The sequence below is a fragment of the Megascapheus bottae genome, chromosome 6 (genome assembly GCF_031878675.1).
Source record: "Megascapheus bottae isolate mThoBot1 chromosome 6, mThoBot2.hap1, whole genome shotgun sequence".
Lineage (NCBI taxonomy): Eukaryota > Metazoa > Chordata > Mammalia > Rodentia > Geomyidae > Megascapheus > Megascapheus bottae.
In genome coordinates, this window is record NC_143514.1 from 72259371 (window position 1) to 72282215 (window position 22845).

At 41.0% G+C, this 22845-nt stretch overlaps 1 protein-coding gene across 21 annotated transcripts in view; it reads left to right on the forward strand.

The window, feature by feature from the left end:
- Eif4g3 (eukaryotic translation initiation factor 4 gamma 3) overlaps nt 1-22845 on the forward strand; it is a 224921-nt gene that overhangs the window by 24167 nt on the left and 177909 nt on the right. For 15 of the 21 annotated variants that reach the window (XM_090335646.1, XM_090335637.1, XM_090335645.1 and 12 more), the window contains exon 1: nt 19310-19394. Coding sequence is in view for 1 of the 21 variants with exons in the window: in XM_090335635.1 (XP_090191761.1) it covers nt 14932-15007; nt 19266-19394 (205 nt within the window). In the remaining 20 variants the exon portion in view is untranslated. Of the gene's footprint in view, nt 1-14888; nt 15008-19265; nt 19395-22845 lie in introns of those variants that run through there. The other 6 variants (XM_090335635.1, XM_090335639.1, XM_090335656.1 and 3 more) reach the window with 3 other exon arrangements.

Sequence of the window (22845 nt, forward strand, 5' to 3'; positions counted from 1 at the left end):
TGACATATTGAAGATGGGTGACAGGTGTACCTATTAAGAACAGCATTCTAAGTACGTTCGCTTTTTTTTCTGGGCAGTTGTGGGACTTGAACTCAGTGCCGGGGTACTTTCCCTGAGCTTCTTTATGCTCAAGGCTAACACTCTACCACTTTGAGCCACTGTGCCATTTCTGGTTTTTAAGTGATTAATTGGAGATAAGAGTCTCACAGGCATTTTTCTGCCATGGCTGGCTTCAAGCCATGATCCTCAGATCTCAGGATTACAGGCATTAACCACCCTGTGCCTGGCTTTAGTTGATTTTTTTTTTCCCCTCCCAGGCTTAGCTTGAGCCCAAGGCCTGAGCTCTATCCTTGGGCTTTCTCAAGGCTAGAGCTCTACCACTTGAGCCATAGCACCGCTTCTGGCCTTTTTGTGTATGTGCTACCTAGGAATCAAACCCTGGTCTTTGTGCATGCTAGGCATTTGCTTTAATATCTTACGGGGCAAGCACATATTCATATGAACCAGTTGAAACAATTCATTATTGAATGAAAACAAAAGTATCCTATTATATATTTGCCAGTTGTTGAAAATAAAGATTGAATGAAGTGGGTTTTTTAAAATATGTAGTCTGGGCTAAATGCTTCTTATACCAGCCCATACACCCACATGTAAAAGAATCTTAAAGATACTGAGTAGAAGAGAGTCATGACCAAAGTAACAGAGCTATATTTTATTTTATTTTATTTTTTTGCCAGCCCTGGTGCTTGAACTCAGGGCCTAGGCTTTGTCCCTGAGCTTAAGACTAGCACTCTACCACTTGAGCCATAGCACCACACCACTTCAGGCTTTTAGTTTATGTGGTACTGAGTCAAACCCAAGGCTTCATATATACTAGGCAAGCACTCTTTTTTTTTTTGCCAGTCCTGGGCTTGAGCTCAGGGCCTGAGCACTGTCCTTGGACTTTCTCAAGGCTAGAGCTCTACCACTTGAGCCTCAGCACCACTTCCGGCTTTTTTCTATGTATGTGGTACTGAGGAATCGAACCCGGGTCTTCATGCATACTAGGCAAGCACTTTAACCACTAGGCCAAACTCCCGGTCCCTAGGCAAGCACTCTTATCACTAAGCCACATTCCTAGCTGAGAACTGTATTTTAATAGTCTATTTTCCCATTCATTGACTCACCAATAAAGTCTCAATTAGAAAATTCAAAGAATGATGAATTGTCTAGTAATGAACTTGAAAAATGGTCGAAATAATTGTAGGATAATTTTTTTTTGGTTTTTTTTTGGTGAGTCATGAGTTTGAACTCAGCCTGGGCATTGTCCCTGAGCTATTTAGCTCAAGGCTACTGTCCTGCCCTTGAGCCAAGCCTAACTTCCCATTTTCTAGAGGTTAATTGGAGATAAGAGTATCTGGAGTCCTTTTGTGCTTGGGTTGGCTTTGAACCTTGATCCTCAGATTTCAGCCAGCTGAGTAGCTAGGATTACAGGTGTGAGCCACTGCAACAGCTGTAGGCTAAATCTTTGCAAGGAAAAAAAATACTTGCATTAATCCAAATTCACTACTCTAAAAGGACTATTTTACTTCTGGTATGTCTGTTTTTTTGTTTTTTTTTTTTTTTTTCTTTAAGTTTAGTTTCTTTCTTAGTCTGAGCATACCTGTAATCCTAAATACTTAGGAGTCTGAGATCTGAGATCAAGGTTTGAAGCTAGTCTGGGCAGAAGTGTCTGTAAGACTCATCTCTTGGGCTGGGAGTTTGGCCTACTGGTAGAGTGCTTGCCTAGCATGCACGAAGACCCAGGTTCAATTCCTCAGTACCACATACATAGAAAAAAGCCAGAAGTGGTGCTGAGGCTCAAGTGGTAGAGCTCTAGCTTTGAGAAAGTCCAAGGACAGTGCTCAGACCCTGAGCTCAAGCCCAGGACTGGCAAAAACAACCCCCCCCCCACACACACACAAAAAAAACAAAAAAACCCAAAAGACTCATCTCTTATTTCTTAGCCTTATGAAGAAGCTAAATGAGAGTGTCAAGCCCCTGTCATGGTACCAAACAAGAGGAAAATCTTAATTTTTTTTTCCTGGTTGATTGTGAGACAGTGAGACACTTGGGCACTGTCCCTGAGCTCTTTTTGTGCAATCCTCAGATGTCAGCCTCTGGAGTACCTAGGGTTACAGGCATGAGCCACTGGCACCTTGTGGAAAAATCTAATTACTTGGTCAGTCCTGGGGTTTGACTTAGGATCTAAGTACTGTCCTTGAGGCCTTTTCTATGGTGGGGTTTTTTTTTTTTTTTTTTTTTTTTGGCCAGTCCTGGGCCTTGAGCTCAGGGCCTGAGCACTGTCTTTGGGCTTTCTCAAGGCTAGAACTCTACCTACCACTTGAGCCACAGCACCACTTCTATGTATGCGGTACCGAGGAATTGAACCCAGGCCTTTGTGCCTGCTAGGCAAGCACTCTATCACTAGACCAAACTCCCGGCCTCTTCTCTGTATTTTGTGTAGAGGAATTGAATCCAGGGCTTCTTGCATGCTAGGCAGGCACTCTGCCACTAGGTCACACTCCTGGCTTAAAAATCTAAATTCTTGGGGCCCGGAGTTTTTGAAAAGAAAGAAAAGGAAGGAAGGAAGGAAAGAAAGAAGGAAGAGAGGTAGGAAAAAATTTAAGGAATTAACTAAAGGAAAGAAGATAAAGGAAAGAAGGAGGATAAACTATCAGGAAAGTAAAATACTTTCATGGTGCTTAACATAATTTGTTTCTCTCTGTATTGCCACAGAAGTACTTGTTTTGTTTCATTTCACTATCCCAAAACAAAGTAAGAAACAGATTCAATTCAGCACTTGGGAAACAGAGATCATGAGTTGATACCAGAATGACAATATTTCCCCCCTCTCCCCCTTCTCTCTTCCCCTCTCCCTCTTCTCCTCTCCCTCTCTCTCTCCTCCCTCTCACTCTCCCTCTCCCCTTGACTTTTTAGTTCCCAGGCTGGCTTTGAACCTGCTCCTCAGATCTCAGCCTTCTGAGTAGCTAGGACTATAGGTCTGAGCTACCACGCCCAGCAGATTGTTTCTTCTATGATACTTGTTCAGTTTCCTAGATAGCATCTAAAATTTTACTCAGTATATTTTTCTTTAAATCTAAGAAATCTTTTTTTTAAATGCCAATCCTGGGGCTTGAACTCAGGGCCTGAGCACTGTCTTTTGGCTTTCTCAAGGCTATTGTTCCACCGTTTTGAGCCATAGCACCGTTTCCAGTGTATGTATATATCTGTGAGGAATCGAACCCCATTCTTCATGCATGGTAGCAAGCATTCTACCACTAGGCCAAACTCCTGGTCCTAAGGAATCCATTTTTGTAATCAAATTTACAAACTATTTTCTCGTCTTTCCTTTTTCTCTCTGTCTCTGTCTCTTGTGCCAGTATAGAGCTTCAATTCCAGGCCTCATGTTCTTGCTCAACCTCCCCCCCCCCCCCCAATGGCTGGCATTCTGTCACTCCAATTACTCCTTCATTTTGGTATTTTTTGCTGGTTAGAGATAGACTACCCCCGATTCAGCTTTGAACCTCATTCTTCTAGTTTTCAGTCTCTTGTGTAGTTAGGATTATAGGAGTGAGCCACTGGCACCTTGCTCTAAACTCTCCTTGGTCATTTTTTTAAAGTGTATTGTGGGACTGAAATTCATTCTCACCTGTAATCCTAGCTACTCAGGAGGCGGAGATCTGAGGATCGTGGTTCACAGTCAGCTTGGCACAAAGACCTGTGAGACTTATCTCCAGTTAACCACCAGAAAACCAGAAATGGCATTGTGGCTCAAGTGGTATAGCCTTAGCCTTGAGCTGAAGAGCTCAGGGACAGTTCCCCTGCCCAGAGTTCAAGCCCCCATGACTGACCCACCCTCCCCACCCCCCCAGAAAAAGAAAAAGAATTCAGGAGAGACCCACCAAGGGAGGCACAATAGATTAAATACAAAACTAAGATTTCCAAAGGCTAACAAATCAGTTATCTCACTAGTTGACTATATCTGCCTTTATTTCCTTACATTAGTGTGCTTGCTTATTTAAATCTCTTAAGGTTTAGAATCATTTATATAAATGTGGTACAATGTTATGGGAAGAGTATGGATTCTAGAGTCAGAACACTGGGTTTAAATCTAAACTTTGGGCAGGTCTTTTGCCTTTTATATACCTTATTTTCTCATCCCCAAATGGGGCTGAACAGGCTTTGCGAATTTCTTCCTAGATTTATTGTAAGTGAATTAATGTGCCTAGAACAGCCACTTAGTTCCTCCAGAAAAAGAAAAAGAGGGGCCAGGGGCCTGGGGTGTGGCCTAGTGGTAGAGGGTTTGCATAGCATGCACAAAACCCTGGGTTCAGTTCCTCAGTACTACATACACAGAAAAAGTCAGAAGGGATGCTGTGGCTCAAGTTGTATATAGAGCACTATCCTTGAGAAAGCCCAAGGACAGTGCCCAGACCCTGAGTTAAAGCCCTAGGACTGGAGGGGGTGCGGGAAGATAAACCCAGAGAGTATGTTACTCAGGTTGGATTTAAAATTTCTCTTTGATTACTCTTTGATTATGTCTTGTCATTTGATGAGTTTCATTGTCTTAAAGTCATTATGGATAATGATAGATTAAAAATAAAAAGTTGTAGATCTGCTAGGTTGTCTCATGCTTGCAATCCTAGCTACTCAGGAGGCTGAGATCTGAGGATCGAGGATTGAAGCCAAACTGGGTAGGAAAGTCGTGAGACTTTTTTTCTTGTCGGTTGTGGGGCATGAACTCTGGGACTGGACTCTGTCCCTGGGCTCTTCAGGACAAAGTTAACACTCTACCACTTGAGCCACTCCACCACTTCCAGTTTTCTGGTGGTTAATTGGAGATGAGTCTCACAGACTTTTGTGACTGGGCTGGCTTAGAACCAGGATCCTCAGATCTCAGCCTGCTGAATAGCTAGGATCACAGGCATGAACTACCAGATACCAGAGCCTGGCTGTGAGACTCATATCTCCAGTAATAAAAAGCCAGAAGTGGGGCTGTGGCTCAAGTGGTTGAGCACTAGCGTTGGGCACAAATGCTCAGAGCTAGGGCCCAGGCACAAAGTTCAAGCCCTTGGGCTGAGGGGGGAAAAATTACAGATCCTTTGAGACTGAATAGCTGTCTTATTACCATTACTTTGATAATTTAACAAGAGAAATGTGGAAGACTATGAAGGCATAAGTGGCAAAGCCTGGTGGCTATCACATCCAACAGCTATTTCTATTTCAAGAGGGCTTTATTTTTTAGTTGGGATTGGATGATGTTACACCCATGTATAGTTTTGCCTTACATTATTTTTTCCCTGTCTAGCTTGTACATGCTTGTGGTTGTATAACTGCTTGAAACCAGTCTCGCTACTGGTTCAAGTACAGTTGCATACTGTTTGCATGTATAATACAAATTGGCAGATGATGTGTTACATGCATTGAAAAGATGTTTTCACACATTTAAATTGTGTTATTTTCTGTTATGAAGTGTTCAATATTGTTGGCCTGGGCTGTAGTAATTAAATTACAGTTGAACATGAATTCGCCCAAACTGCGAAAAAAAAATCTATTGTTTGACCTAAGAGGGAATGTATTCTATTTGTATGCAAACTGCTAAAAGTTCTAAAATGTTAATTGTATAATCATGTTAAGCAGATGTTTATTTAAAAACATTTAAATTTGTAACTTTTTTTTTTAGTGGGTCATGGGGCTTGAACTAGGCATGGGCACTGTCCCTGAGCTCTTCAGCTCAAGCCTAGTGCCCTACCCCTGGACCTGGGCAGTGTCCCTGAGCTCTTCAGCTCAAGGCTATCACCCTACCCTTGAGCCCAGCCCCACTTCCCGTTTTCAAGAGGTTAATTGGAGATAAGAGTCTTCGGTTCCTTTTGTTCCCTGAGCTGGCTTTGAACCTTGATCCTCAGATCTCAGTCTCCTGAGTAGCTAGGATTACAGGCGTGAGCCACCGCACCAGCTTTTTAACTAATTTTGGGTTAATTTATAATATGTAGAAAGGTAATATTCCTTTTTTCTTTATAACAGCATAAAAAATACATGCTAATGCTATGAATTCATTTAGTGTTTTGAATTTTTAGTATATGTGAGGTTAGAAATTATTTAGCTTCATGCTCATGTTTATATGATTTACTTTATATATTTTTTGCCAGTTGTGGGGCTTGAATATAGGACCTGGGCACTGTCCTTGGATTGGACACTTTTTGCTCAAGGTTAATGCTCTGCCACTTGAGCCACAGTGTCACTAACAGCTTTTTCTGTGTATGTGGTACTGAGGAACCCAGGGCTTCACGCATGCTAGGTGAGCTACTCTACCACCAGGACAACTCCTGGTCCATGATTTTTTGTTTAGCAATTTTGACTTACTCAGGTCTAGAGGAGTTTTCATGTCTTGAAAAATTTCCATCTGAGGACCAACGAGGGCTGATGTACTCTAGTGGAAGAACGGTGTTCAGAGCTTCATCTAAACTTGTTTGGCTGTAGTAGGTGCTCTACTACTCCAGCCACATCCCTAGACCTTCAGCTAAATGTTTTCATTGTTTCAGATTTGAATGTAACTGTTTAAACTTTTTTTTTTTTTTGCCAGTCCTGGGCTTAAGCTCAGGGCCTGAGCACTGTCCTTGGATTTTTCTCAAGGCTAGAGCTCTACCACTTGAGCCTCAGCACCACTTCTGGCTTTTTCTAAGTATGTGGTACTGAGGAATCGAACCCGGGTCTTCCTGCATGGTAGGCAAGCACTCTACCACTAGGCCAAACTCCTGGCCCACTGTTTAAACTTTTTTCTACTCATATGTTTATTATTTATACAGACATGCATTCATTTTATGGGGAAATAAAAAATGGGAGCCACAGGCTATTAGAGCTCAGACTATCTGTGCTCTTGATTCTTATTAGCTCTGTGACCAGAGAGAGGTACCCAATTCTCTCTGTTTCTTAGCTTTCTAAATTGTTATATGGGCTTAATTATACCTCCTGCTTTACAAATGGGGTTGAGTCTTAAGTGACAGATGTATGTACTCTATGGATTATAATAAGTATCTGCTGCAATTGCTTTTTTTTTTTTTTTTTTTTTTTTTGCCAGTCTTGGAGTTTGAACTCAGGTCCTGGGCACTGTCTCTGGACACTTTTTGCTCAAGGCTAGCAGTCTGCCACTTTAGCCACAGCATCACTTCTGGTCTTTTCTGAGTAGTGGTACTGAGGATCCGTGTAGGTGAATACTCTACCTCTAGGCTACATTCCCAGCCCACTGTGTTGGTTTTTTACCACGTTTGCTCCTCCCTATACAGGCTTTAGAGCAGTACCTCTTCTTCCCTTGCCTCCAGCACCTTTTTCATCCCTGGAGCATATTGAAGAGGAACATTTAACTTTGGATTTTATAGCATTGTGTGTGTGTGTGTGTGTGTGGTAAGAAATTTCCTTCTGGGGGGGGAGGGAAATGGGAAATAGGACATGAGAAAGGCTATCAATATTTGTGAAGTAATGTACCTTCTATCTGATGAATATAATGTAACCCTTCTATTAATTACAATAAAAATATATGGAAAAAAAAGAAACTTCCTTCTTTTAAACTTAGTGACATTTTAGATAATTTTAGAAGTTACAATCACTAATTACAGAAACAACTTGTAAAAACTTGTTAAAACCAGGTATTGGTGGCTCACACCTGTATTCCTTGCTATTCAGGAGGCTGAGATCTGAGGATTGAAATTCAAAGCCAGCCTGGGCAGAAGTGGTAGAGTGCTAGCCTTGAGCAGAAAAGCTCAGGGACAGTGCCCAGGCTCTGAGTTCAAGCCCCAAGACTAAAAAAAAAAAAAAAAAAACAAAAAACTGCCAGAAATGAATATATGTAGAAAATTTCTGGAAAGTTGCGAAAGAAACCACTGGTGGTCAATGCTGGGAGCAGAATTAGCATGACAGCAAGTACTTTTCACCATCTGTGCTGGTACTTCCTACTTTACATACTCTATTTCTTTTTTTCATATATTTTTATTGTAATAAATAGAAGGGTTACATTATATTCACCAGATAGAGGGTGCATTACTTCACATACATTGATACCCTTTCTCATGTCATGGTCCCTACATCCTCTATTTCTGTGAGCAATACAAAGCATCTCCCAGGCTATAACTGTATCTTCAATTTTCTTTGTTCTGTTGTCAGATTGTATATTATTTATTTTTTCCTTCAACTTAAATTAATTCTCTGATATACTGTTCGTTTCACAGAGACTATATGATTTCCAGGCAGTTGCCTTTTAAAAATTTTTTATTTTTTTATTTTTTGTGGGTCATGGGGCTTGAACTTGGCCTGGGCACTATTGCTGTCCCAGAGCTCTTCAGCTCAAGGCTAACACCCTACCCTTGAGCCAAGCCCTACTTCCTTGTTTTCTAGAGGTTAATTGGAGATGAGAGTCTGATCCTTTTGTACCCTGGCTGGCTTTGAACCTTGGTCCTTAGATCTCAGTCTCCTGAGTAGCTAGGATTATAGGCATGAGCCACCGTGCCCCACTGGTGGGGGCGCAGTGGCTCGCACCTGTATTTCTAGCTACTCAGGAGGCCGAGATCTGAGGATATCAAGGTTCAAAGTCAGCCTAGGCACAAAAGGACTTGAGACTCTTAACTCCAGTTAACCTCTAGAAAACAGGAAAGAGGGTTTTGGCTCTAGGGTAGAGTGGTAGCCTTGAGCTGAAGAGGTCAGAGACAATGCCCAGGCCCTGGGGTAGAGTGCTTGCCTTGAGCTGAAGAGCTCAGGGACAGCACCCTTGCCTGGTTCAAGCCCCATGACCCACCAAAAAGAAAGAAAGAAAGAAAAAAGAAATGGTGACTTAATGGTAACTGTAGCTTCATAAGATAATTTTAGGACAGCCTGTCAAATTTGGTTTAATGATGACAGCTTCCTTTACTATTTGAGTTGGCTAACTTATTTGGCATTGAGGAAAGTAGGTGTGATGCATTTACTATTTTCGAAGCAAATATATTGTATGGAGATATGAGTCTCTATGAATGTTACTTATTCATAAGGGAAATGTTGAACAGGACCTTATACTATTACTTTTGTTAGCCTTTTGTAGTTTTGAAAACTGCTTAACCCCCCCAAAAAAACTTTTTTAACTGAAACATTTCTGATTTTTTTAAGTAAAATATAATTAGGATTCCTGGGGTCTAAACCGAAGACAAAAGACATGATTTCTTCTGTAATTTTTTTTTTTTTTGCCAGTCCTGGGCTTGAGCTCAGGGCCTGAGCACTGTCCTTGGACTTTCTCAAGGCTAGAGCTCTACCACTTGAGCCTCAGCACCACTTCCGGCTTTTTTCTATATGTGGTATCGAGGAATCGAACCCGGGTCTTCATGCATGCTAGGCAAGCACTTTAACCACTAGGCCAAACTCCCGGCCTCTTCTGTAATTTTCTAAATTAACTAGATTATGAAGATTAACTTGAAATAGAAATGCAAGTCCTGAAGATTCTTTAATAGTAAAATGTGATGTAGTATAAGTAAGCACTGTACATGGAGTTCTTTCCTGTTAATAGACAAAGACCTAGTAGCTACATAATTGGAAAGCTTTTCAGTGTTCTTGGTACCTTAGGGTCTTACTTTAGCCAGGCTGCTGAGGAGATATCCCTTAAAGAAGCTAAACTCCCATCACCTCTCTTGCCCCCCCCCCTCCAAAAAAAAAAAAGCCTATATACAGGGACACTGAAAGGACTGGCATTGACCAGAGGACAAAGAGTGCTTTCATCTTTGGGTTAGCCAGAGCTGATGGGGGGTGGGGAGGTGTCCTTTGTTAAGGCTTGCATCAGTGTTTTCTCTTTCACTAACCCCAGCATCATTGTTCTGACTTTGTAGCAGCTTCTATATCAGAATTGTACCTCCTTATTTATTTAGAAAAAGTTAAAGATCCAATTTTTTGTAATGAATAATACAAAGCAAAGCTTTACTGTTTGTGTATTTGGATAAGGAAAGTGCCCTGTTGTAGCCAAGTGCCATACTACAAGATGTGATGTTGTTAAATTATCTTATTTAAAGTGCAGTCAAAATTTAAAAAAAAAAAGGGGCCGGGAGTTTGGCCTAGTGGTAAAGTGCTTGCCTAGCATGCACGAAGACCCGGGTTCAATTTCTTGGTACCACATACATAGAAAAAAAAGGCTGGAAGTGGTGCTGAAGCTCAAGTGATAGAGCTCTAGCCTTGAGAAAAGTCCAAGGACAGTGCTCAGGCCCTGAGCTCAAGCCCAGGACTGGCAAAAAAAAAAATAAAAAAAAATTTTTTTTGGCCTGGGGCTTGAACTCAAGTCCTGAGCACTGTCCTTGGGCTTTCTCAAGAGTAGTGCTCTACCACAGCTCCACTTCTGGCCTTTTCTGTGTATGTGGTACCAGGGAATCAAACCCAGGGCTTCATGTGCTATACTCAAATTAAAATGTTTTGGTTTTTTTTTTTTTTTTCCTCTTTCTTTTTTTGGTGCTGATCCTTAGTCTTGAACTCATGAGGCCTGAGCACTGTCCTTAACTTTTTTGGTTAAGACTAGTACTCCACCACCTCAGCCACAACTCCATTCTGTTTTTTTGATGGTTAAACCATGGACCCTCATCTCAGCCTCCTGAGTAGCTAGAATTGCAGGCACTGGCACCCAGCTCTGTTTCTTTCTCTTTCTCTTCTCTTCTCTTTTCTTTCTTTTCCTTCTTTTCTTTCTTTCTGCCAGTCCTGGGGCTTGAATTTAGGCTTTGGGCACTGTCCTTGGAAACTTTTTGTTCAAAGATTGTAATGTTCTGCCACTGGAGCCACAGCATCACTTTTTGCTTTTTCTGTATATGTGATACCAAGGAGTCAAACCAGGGCTTTGTGCATGCTAGGCAAGCACTCTACCACTAGGCCACTCTTCCTGGCCCCTTGAGTTTTTTTGTAGTAGCAGTGGTTTCGGTGCTTTATTGCTATACCTAATGTGCTAATTATAGTGTTAAGCCATGCTTTAATTTGTCTCATTTAAATTGTATACCAACTTACTGAAGTTTTTGCTAGTGTTGTACATTTTTCAAAATGAAGTAGTGTATGCTTTTATACTTCAAATATAATTTATCTAACTACAACAGGTATTAAGTGGAAAAATTAGAATGCTAAAGTAAAATTTGTACTCTGGATAGTTGATGGGAATAATTATCTCGAGGTAATTTTTATTAAAAGTTGTAATCTTTTTGGTACAATTTGAAATTGATCAGTGTCAGTTAAATTCTGGTGCTCAAGTTGAAATATATTTAAGTCCATTGAAATCCAAGTATTGGCTAGATTATAGACTAAAAGCTTGTGTGTGATATGGTTGATTCTACCTAGGGCTCTTGTTGTGTTGATTGCTTTACCTGGTCGATAAAAATCTTTTCTAGTGGCAGGTAAGGTGTATGCTGAGCTACTTTAACCTAGAGCTAGAGAAAAGGAAAAGACAGATGGGAGATACAACAGAAGTCTTTGTTTTTCTAGGGTTTGAACCGTTTGAGGGCAGTATGGGAAGGGCCCAGAGAATAATATCCCATGATAAGTTGAGGAATTACCTGACCATGGACTGAGACATGATTGGCCCCAGTGGGGAAACAGCAGAAAAAGCTGCTGTTACTTCAGTATTTTATAGTTTTGTTAATACATTAGCTAAAGGAATGCACTCCAACATACATAGATGAGTTTTTTCTTCTTTGTGAGTTGTACTCGGGGCCTGATTGCTGCTGTCACTGAGCTCCAGGCTGGCATTCTACCACTTGAACTACAGCTCTACTTCCAGCTTTTTTTTTTTTTTTTTTGGCCAGTCCTGGCTTGAATTCAGGGCCTGAGCACTGTCCTTGGGCTTGCTCAAGGCTTGAGCTCTACCACTTGAGCCACAGAAGCACTTCCAGCTTTTTTTCTATGTATGTGGTACCGAGAAATCAAACCCAGGTCTTTGTGCATGCTAGGTGAGCACTCTACCACCAGGCCAAACTCCTGGCCCTACTTCCAGCTTTTTCGTGGTTAATTGGAGATAACAATCTCATGGACTTTCCTGCCTGGGCTGACTTTTTTTTTTTTTAAACTATTTTTTTTTTCCTTTTCTTTCTTTGGTACTGGGGTTTGAACCCAGGATGTTGTACTTGCTAGACAAGCACTTTGACACTGAGTTACATACCAGCCTGGGCTGACTTCAAACCATAATTCTCAAGTGTCAGCCTCTTTGAGTAGCTAGAATTATAGGCTGAGCCAAGGGAGTCCAGCTCTACCATATAATCATATTTCTGAAATGTACAGTGGTTCACTCACCTAAATTTGCTATTCTTGATACCTTTTCTATGTGTTAGAAATGTTGAAAATATTTCTTCTGACATCAGGCCATATAAGAATATATGAATTATTTTAGAGCAGAATGTCTGTATAGAGACAGAGGCAGAGATCAGAACCATGTTGGTAGTGCTAGTCAAGTAGTTTTTGCCTTTTTTATTTATTTAACAAATCAATGCCGGATAAATCTTGTTTAATCAAATCAAATTGAAACCTTGTTTTAATCAAGGTAGTGGTACTAAATTGTGCTAATAATTGTGTTATATATCAGTGTTCATTCTCCAAGAGAAGAAGAAAAGGAATAGAAAGAGGTTGGACTTCTCAATGTATTAGGTGAAACTACAAAAATGTACTTTCATTAAATCTTTTCCTTTGAATCCATCTTCATTTATTCTTGTACTTTATGTAATAAAGTGGGCAATGTACAAAAAACCACCTGTGTTTTATAGCTGTCCCTATAAGTGATCTTAATGACTGGGTGTGGTGGTGTGTGCCTGTAGTCAGCTCTTGGGAGGATCTGTTTTTTGGACTAGCCTGGGTCATAATAGCATGAAGCTGTCTCAGAAACACCCCAGCAAAACAGCCTCCTCAAAAACCCTACAACCTCATTTGTATGAACTGTAAGCTCAGTTAGGGGCCTATTTCCCCCGCTTTCTTTTGCCAGTCCCTTGAACTCAGGGCCTGGGTACTCTCCTTGGTCTCTCTCAAGGCTAGTACTCTACCACATGAGCCACAGCATCACTTTGGGCTTTTTCTGTGAATGTGGTACCCAGGAATCGAACCAAGGGCTTTCATGTATGCTAAGCAAGCATCTACCACTAGGCTGTGCTCCTGGCTCCTTGAGGCTTTTACACAGCAGGATGAGAACTTGTGTTTACTCATACTTGGATACTTGCAGATATTATTAAAGGAAAGATGAATTTGTCTCTTCAGGATGATCTCTTAGCAAAGGCACAAAACTATGTGACTGCCTTTCCAACTAACCAGGCAAATGTTGGACTAGAGATGTGGTTCTAGTGGTGAGTGCCGGTCATTTGCAGGAAAGCACAAGGCCCTGGGTTCAAACCTACACTAAACCAATTAATAAACCAACCAAAACCAAAAGAAAAGTCTGTTGCAAATAACAATTGGAGCTTTTGAGCAAAAATTAGAACATTGGGAGCTTTGTGAATATTTTCTTTGTTACTTTTTTTTTTTTTTGGCTAGTCCTGGGGCTTAAAACTCAGGGCCTGAACACTGTTCTTGGGCTTTCTCAAGGCCAGAGCCCTACCACTACAGACAAAGCACCACTTCCAGCTTATTTCTATGTATGTGGTGACGAGGAATTGAACCCAGGTCTGCAAGCATGCCAAACTCCCAGCCCACTATTTTTTTTTTGGGGGGGGAGCGCAGTCCTGGGGCTTGAACTCAGGGCCTGGGCTCTGTCCCCTGAGCTCTTCAGGGCAAGGCTAGTGCTCTACCAGTTTGAGCCATAGCACCACTTACGGTTTTCTGGTGGCTAATTGGAGATAATAGTTTCACAGGCGTTCCTGCCTAGGCTGGCTTAGAACAGCAGTCATCAGATTTCAGCCTCCTGAACAGGATTACAGATGTGAGCCATTGGTGCCTGGCTGGGCATCACTTCTTAAAAGAATGTTTCTTTATATTTGATGGAAAAGGAGGTATTTTAAATTGAATTAAAATAATTTGTTGTCTAAGGATTTAGCTCAGTGGTAGGGTACTTACCTAATACATACTAGATCCTTCTATAATACACTACAAGAAAAACCTCCCAATAGATATCAAAATCTCTTTTATGTGGTCTCTTGATCCTACTTGTTCCTCTTCCACAGTAAGTGCTGTGATGAAATGCCATGTTTGGAGCAAAGCATATCTTCAAATATTTGAACTGTACTGTGATCTTCATATCTCAGCTTCCTGAATAGCTAACATTATAGGTGTGAGCCACTAGCGCTGATTTATAGTCATTCTTTCAAAAATATTAGGCATTCATGGCTAATGCCTGTAATTCTAAGTACTGAGGAGGCTGGGATCTGAGGATTGTCATTTGAAGTCAGCGTGCACAGGAAAGTTTGTGAGACTCTGTTTTCCAAATAACCACCAAAAAACTGGAAGTAGAACTGTGTTCGAATGGTAGAGTGCTAGCCTTAGGGGGAAAATAAAAGCTTGGGACTATGGAATATTTATTAGGGGAACTAGTTTTTCAGAGATTGATTCCAGTACATTAAGAAATGTAAGCTGGGCGTGGTGGCTCACGCTTGTAATCCTAACTTGAGGATTGCGGTTCAGTGTTATCCCAGGCATGAGATTTTTATCTCCATGAGATTTTTATCTCCAATTAACCACTAGCAAACTGGAAGTGGGGCTGTGGCTCAAGGGGTAGTCAGTAGCCTTGAGCTAAAAAGCTCAGGGACAGTCCAGGCCCAGAGTTCAAACCCCATGACTGACCGGGGGAAAAAAAATGTGAATTTTTTTTTTTTTAGCTTCTGTGGAGCAATATGTATGCAATTTCACAAAGTGGGTTAAAATGCTGAGGATATGAGCAGAAAATTGTGGTGGTAATTTTCTCTTAACTGCTAAAGCAATCCATTTTTCAGTTTCGTCATCCTTAACTCATCTATCCAGAATTCCTAGAGGACCTGTACAGCAGCCCCTGGAGGAGCGGATCTTCCCTCCCACTGTTTCAGCAGTCTACAGCACGGTAAGCAGTCTGTCATACTATGTTTGCTTTTGCATGAGAACTGGGTTACAGTGTTGGATTGACACAGTAGGTAATTGGTTTTTAGCAAAAGGTTCAAGAAAGTCCTGAGTAGAATTAGCATGTGCCTGTGTGCTCTCTCACTCTCTCTACCCCTTTATCACCCCCTACCCCATACCAGATAAAATAGACCCTGTTTCATCATCTCAGTCTAAGAAGTAGAGGTGAGACAGACATTATAGTATATTGGTTGTACATCCTCCCCCTTTCCATAAATACTGAGATCTTGCCTTATATTAAGGTCTTTCATTTTTTTCTTATAGTATTGGGGTTTTAACCTAGGGCCTTCCATATACTAGGTGCTTACGTTCTCTGGCACTGAGCCACATCCCAGCTCATGTAATTCTTGTTGACACATTATAATTCAGTCTTTTCATTTGCATGTTTATTTTTATTAACTTATTTTTTAAAGTTATTTTTCTGAAAAAGTTTTTGAGTTTTCCTCTGTATTACTTGAGCATTACTTGTTTTCACTTTCATTTTAAATGCAGTTGAAAATTATGCTATTTACAACTTGAGTTTATTGGCATATCATCTTATTATAAAAGTACATGTTGGGGCCTGGAGTCTGGCCTAGTGGTAGAGTGCTTGCCTAGCATGCACGAAGGCCCGGGTTCGATTCCTCGGTACCACATATGTAGAAAAAAGCCAGAAGTGGTGCTGAGGCTCAAGTGGTAGAGCTCTAGCCTTGAGAAAGCCCAAGCCCAGAACTGGCGCCCCCCCCCCAAAAAAGTGCGTGTTAAGCCTATTGTCAGGCAAAATCATATTGATATAAAACCTACTTCTTCATCATCATCATCATTATTATTTTAATATTGTTTTTATTATGTGCTGATACTGTGGCTTGAACTTGAATTTAGGCTCTCAGCTTTCTTGCTCATAGCTGGTCATCTAATACATGAGGCACACCTTTAGTCCAGAATTTTGCTGGTTAATTGGAGCTGGAGCTCTTGGATTTTTCTGTCTGGACAGAAAAGTCTTGAGATGTGTTGGGGCTATAGACATGTGTCTTTTTTTTTTTTAAAGCCTGTTCTGGGGCACAGGCTTTGGGTCTGAGCTCTGTCCTTGAGTTTCTTTTCCTCAAGGGTAGTTCTCTACCACTTGACCCAGTAGCCACTTCTGGCTTTTTCTGAGTTCTTTATTAGAGATAAAGAGTCTCACAGACTTTCCTGCCCAGTCTGACTTTTAACCATGATTCTCAAATCTCAGCCTCCTTAGTAGCTAGGATTGCAGGCATGAGCCACTGGCGCTCAGCTGACATGTATCTTTTTTTTTTTTTTTTTAAATGTTGTCAGTAGTGGGACATGAACTCTGGACCTGGGCAGTGTCCCTGAGTTCTTCAGCTCAAGGTTATCCCTTATCATTTGAGCCACAGTGCCACTTCCAGTTTCCTGGTGACTTCATTGTAGATAAGAATCTCAAGGACTTTCTTGGGACTGGCTTTTAACTATGATCCTCAGATCTCAGAATTCTATCTTTAGGTATCCTAAGCATAAGAGGAAGGATAACTAGGAAGAGTATTACTACCAGGTAATAATAAAGACCCTTTTTTCAGCTGGGTGTGGTGGCTTATGCCTGTAATCCTAGCTACTCAGGAAGCTGAGATTTGAGGATCGAGGTTCAAAGCCAGACCAGGCACTAAAGTCTGGGCACTAAAGTCTGAGTGGCTCTTATCTCCAGTTAATCTCTAGAAAACAGGAAAGTGGAGGCCTTGAGCTGAAGAGGTCAGGGACAACGCCCAGGCCCAGGGATAGGGTGATAGCCTTAAGCTGAAGAGCTCAGGGACAGCACCCAGGCCCAGAGCTCAAACCCCATGACCCACCAACCCCCCCCCCAAACCCCCAAAACAAAAAACAAAATCTTTTTCCAAAAAAGCTAAGCAAAATGGCAAGTCTTTGGCACTGAGTTCATAACTCAATATAGCTGCCTCCTCTGCCCCCCTTCCAATAAAAAGATCATTCAAATATTGCTTATGTAGGGCCAGGAGTTTGGCCTAGTGATAAGAGTGCTTGTCAAGGGCCTGGAGTTTGGCCTAGTGGTAGAGTCTTGCCTAGCATGCATGAAGACCCGGGTTCGATTCCTTGATACCACATACTTAGAAAAAGCCAGAAGTGGTGCTGAGGCTCAAGTGGTAGAGCTCTAATCTTAAGAAAGCCCAAGGACAGTGCTCAGGTCCTGAGTTTAAGTCTTGGGAGTGGCACCCACAAAAAAATTGCTTATGTATATACATGTACTTTTTCATATAAATATGTACATTAAAGTATTTGGAAACATACATGCATATGTAATTTTAGTTGTACTTGTCCAAAACCAAAAATGAGATTATACATTATAAATAACTTGCCTTGTTTTGGATTCGGGTTTATTGTAAAATAAACACATAGTCATTTAATTATCTGTAATCAGATGTAGAAAAGTTTATCAACTTTTGTTCTTTTGTTATCCTTTCCTTTTTACAACTGTTTCTCTTTTTGTTCTTTTCACAAAATGACATATTTCCCTGCCCCTCTCACCACCCCCCAAGTCCTGAGGCTTGAACTCTGGGTCTGGGTGTTGTTGCTGTGGTCCTTAAAGACTACCACCCCTGGGCCTGGGCGATGCCCCTGACCTCTTCAGCTCAAGGCTGCTGCCCTAGCCCTCGAGCCCCACTTCCCATTTTTTTTAATATATTTTTTATTGTAATTAATAGAAAGGTTACATGGTATTTGCCAGATAAATGGTGCCTTAATTCCATACATTGATACCCTTTCACATGCCGTGGTCCCCGTTTCCCTTCCCCCCCTCCCTCACCCCTCATCTTGTTTTCCCCTGTTCCCTATCCAGTTTCAGATAACCAAATACAATTACATCCGATATATCAGGTAACAAAGTGAGATAGTGTAACAATATGAGATAACCAAGCCCACTTCCCATTTTTTAGGGTTTTCTAGTGGTTAATTGGAGATAAGAGTGTCACAGTCTTTTGTGCCCAGGCTGACTTGGATCCCAGCTTCCTGAGTAGCTAGGATTAGAGGATTACAGGCATGAGCCACGGCACCTGGCAAGTCTTTTCTGCCTAGGCTGGCTTTGAACTGAGATCCTCAGATCTCAGCCTCTGGAGTATCTAGGATTAGAGGTGTGAGCCACTCATCCTGGCTGGCTTTTTTCTTTCTTTCTTTTTTGCCAGTCCTGGGCTTGAGCTCAGGGCCTGAGCACTGTCCTTGGACTTTCTCAAGGCTAGAGCTCTACCACTTGAGCCTCAGCACCACTTCCGGTTTTTTTCTGTATATGTGGTACCGAGGAATCGAACTTGGGTCTTTGTGCATGCTAGGCAAGCACTTTAACCACTAGGCCAAACTCCCGGCCCATGGCTGGCTTTTTTCTATGCATGTGGTACCAAGGAATCGAACCTGGGTCTTCGTGCATGCTAGGCAAGCACTCTACCACTAGGCTAAGCTCCTGGCCCCATGAAAATGTTCTTACTTGCTTTTTTTTTTTTTTTTTTTTAATTGGTGGATCATGGGGCTTGACCTCAGCCTGGGTGCTGTCTCTGAGCTCTTCAGCACAAGGCTACCGCCCTACCCTTGAGCCTAGCCCCACTTCCTGTTTTCTAGAGGTTAATTGGAGATAAGAATCTTGGGTCCTTTTGTGCCAATCCTTTTGTTCCCTGGCTGGCTTTAAACCTTGATCCTCAGATCTCAGCCTCCTGAGCAGTTAGGATTACAGGAGTGAAGTCATTGGTGCCTGGCTTCACATGCTTTTCTAAGACTTCTATTTTTCATATTTGAAATACAAATTGTGGATTTGATGATCCCACGTGTGTTAGTCTCAGGCACTTGTGAGACAGAGATCAGGCAGATTGTGGTTGAGGGCCAGTCTGATCAGAACATTAGTGGGTCCCATCTCATTTGATAGGTGGGGCATACAAACTGGGCATATTAGCGGGGACTAGTGGTGTCACTTTGACTTTAATACCAGTATGTGAGAGGATTGAAGTCTGAGGCTGATCCTGAGCAGAAACTGGAAATCCTAGTGAATAGAGTAAAAAACAAAAAAAGTTGGAGGCATGATTAAGTCATAGAATGCCTGCCTAGCAAACTTGTGCCCCCAGTACTGGGTCTGCTGAGGCAGAGTAAAGACCAGTTCAGCTATATTTATTAACATTGGGTTACCAGTAGATTACTAATAAGATGTTCTCATTGAAGTTTGGATTTCCTTTTAGGTTACACAAGTAGCAAGACAGCCTGGAGCCCCAACACCTTCCCCTTATTCAGCACACGAAATAAACAAGGGGCATCCAAATCTCTCTGCAACGCCCCCGGGACATGCATCGTCCCCTGGACTCTCTCAAGTAAGGAAAACAATTCTTGTTTTTTTAAAGAAACTTTATGTAAAATTAACATTCCTGTTTTTCTGGAGCACACTTTAAGATAAAAGGTTACTTAAAGAGTAATTTCTATTTTTGTATTTTGCATCTTTTCACGCACTCTTCCTTATAGTGACCACTAACAGTTTCATACTTTTCACTTTGGAGTGATGAAAATTTTGTTTTCCTGGGGTTTATAGGTGTGGCTTAGTTGATAGAACGCTAGCCGATGAGCCAAAGTGCTAGAAACTGAATTTGAGTCCCTATCTTGGACCAAAAAGAAAACCTTGTTTCCCCTTTTGATTGTTTAGAACATTATTACCAAGTTTACTAGAAATACCATTTAGGTCACTAAATTTGCTTTTCTTTTTTCTTTGCCAGTTCTGGGGCTTGAACTCAGGGCCTGAGTACTGTCCTTAGGCTTTTTCAAGGCTAGAGCTCTACCACTTGAACCACAGCATCACTTCTGGCTTTTTCTATGTATGTGATACTAAGGAATAGAACCCATGTCTTTGTGCATGCTAGGCAAGCACTCTACCACTAGCTCAAACTCTCGGCCCCTACTTTTGAGTTGCTGTTCTTGTTGTTATTTTGTCAGTCCTGGGGTTTGGACTCAGGGCCAGAGCACTGTCCGTGGGCTTTTTCCTCAAGGTTAGCATTCTGCCATTTGAGCCATAGCACCACTTCAGGCTTTTCTATGTATGTGGTACCAAAGAATTGAACCTGGGTCTTCATGCATGCTAGGCAAAGCACTCTACCACTGGGCCAAACTCCTGGTCCTTGCTTTTCAGTTTTTAATCTGCTATGGTGTCTCTCTCTCTCTCTCTCTCTCTTTATATGGAAAACATGTGATTATTTTCTTTTTATTATTATTATTTGGCAAGATTTTATTAACACTGATTTTTACATCATATTTCCAAATATCATGTTTAACAAAAAAGTATTCAAGAAGGGAATCTATATGCAATCACTGGCACATAAATTTTAGAACATATTAAAATTAAGCTGAGTTTGTATGTCATAAATACATATCGATCTATATAATGTGTCTATAGAGTATATATCCCATCATAGATTTTATGTCTGTGTAATTATATTTATATCTCCAAGACCGTGTCAGTAACCTTGGATACCTCAATATTGAGTCATCACTCTTGTACTGTTTGGATCTAATATCCACATATCAAGGAGATCATGCACCTTTTGTTCCTTTGGTCTTGGCTTATCTCAATCAACATGATTTGCTCTAGTTTCATCCACTTCCCAGTGAATGCCATTATTTTATCTTGTCTGTTGGCTATATAGAATTCCATTGTGTATATCTACCACACTTTTTATATCCATTCATCTGTAGTGGGGCATCTGGGTTGTTTCCATCGCTTGCCTATTGTGAATAATGTAGTGATGAACAGGGCTGTGCAGGTGTCCTTATCATATCCTGGTTAAGATGTTCAGCCCAGGATGGTATGGCTAGATTGTAGGGAAGGTCCATGTTTAGTTTTTTTTTTTAGAAACCTCCAAACTGCCTTCCAGAGTGGCTATACTAGTTTACATTCTCACCAGCAGTGAAGTAGGGGTCCTCTATCTCCACAACCCCACCAGCTTTTGATGTTGTCTGAGTTCAGAATATTGGCCATTCTGATTGGGGTAAGGTGTGGAATCTTAGGGTTGTTTTTATTTGCATTTCCTTTATGACTGTGAATGATGGAGCATTTTCTCATGTTTTGCTGCCATTTTAACCTCTTCTTTTGATAAGTCTTTAGTTCCGTTGCCCATTTAGTGATTGGTTTGTTGGGTTTGTGGGGGTGGGGGTATTGGTTTCTTGAGTTCCCTGTAGATATTGGATATTAAGCATTTGTTTGATATATTATTGGTAAATATCTTTTACCAGTTTGTCTTTCTACTTGAGTAGCTATGTCTTTGTCTGTGCAGAAACTTTTTATTTTTAGCTGGTCCCATTTGTCCAGTCACTCTCCAATTTGTTGTGACCCTGGGACTCTGTTCAGGAGGTTTTTGCCTGTGCCTATGAGTTTCAGTGTCTCTGTCATGTAGCAGTTTCAGAGTTTCAGGTCTGATATTGAGATCTTTGATCCATTCTGAGTTAATGTGTGTACATGGCGACAGGCTGGGATTGATTTTTAGTTTTCTGCATGTGGCTGCCCTGTTTTTCCAGCACCAATAATTGAAGAGGTTCTTTATTCCACTGTATATCTCTGGCTCCTTTGTCCAATATAAGTTGACTATAGGTATGCGATTTTATTTCTGGATCTTCTATTCTATTTCATTGATCTTCTAGTCTATTTTTGTGCCAATACCAAGCTGTTTTTGTTATTATGGCTCTATATTGGAATTTGGGTCTAATATTGTAATACCACCTGCATTGCTCTTTTTGCCTAGAATTGCTTTGGCTATTCTAGGTCTTTTGTTGTTGTTCCATATGAACCTTTGGATTACACCTTCTATTTTGTTTGTTTGTTCATTTTGAAAGATTTTATCAACACTGATATTTACATCATGTTTCAAATATCATGTTTAACAAGTATTCAAGAAGAGAATCTATATGCAATTATTGGCACGTATCATAGTTGTTCATATTTTAATTTAGTTTAATTTATTTTTTATTTTCGGGGTAATGTATAGAGGTGTTACAGTTACATTTGCTAGATAGTAGGTGCATTACTTCTCACACATTGATACCCCTTCTTATGTTTTTGTCCTCATTTCCCTCATCTCTACACCTTCTATTTCTGGAAAGAATGTCCTTGGGATTTTTGATATGGGGATTGCCTTGAAATTGTATATCAGTTTTGGCAGTGTGGCCATTTTCGCTATGATGGTTCTCCCTATCCATGAGCATGGGATGGCTTTTCATCTCCTGGCATCCTCTTTGACTACTTTCTTTAGGCTTTTATAGTTTTCACTAAATAATTCCTCTACATCTTTGGTTAGGTTAATTGCTCAATATTTCATTCTTTTGGGAGTCATTGCAAATGGGATCATTTCCTTGATTTCTCCTTCTGTTTGTGTATTGTTGGCTTATAGAAAGATTACTGACTTTTGAAGGTTGACTATGTATCCTACCACTTTGCCAAAGTGAGTTGTTAGTTCAAGGAGTTTAGGAGTGGAATTTATTGATTGGGCCGTTCAGTTATAGGAACATGTCATATGTGAACAGGGATAGTTCAGTTCTTTCTTTTCCTGTGTGGATCCCTTTGATGTCCTTCTCTTGCCTTATTGTTCTGGCTCAGGATTCCAGCACTATATTGAGGAGAAGTAGAGAGAAGAGCGGGCATTCCTGATATTGTATTTTCTACCTCGGTTATTCTATTGCCTATAGCTTCTATTTTAGTTTGCATTGTGGACATTGAACCCATTATGTCTGCTCTAAGGGTATTCATCTTTTCATCTAAAGAAGTATAAACTTTGTCTTTTTTTT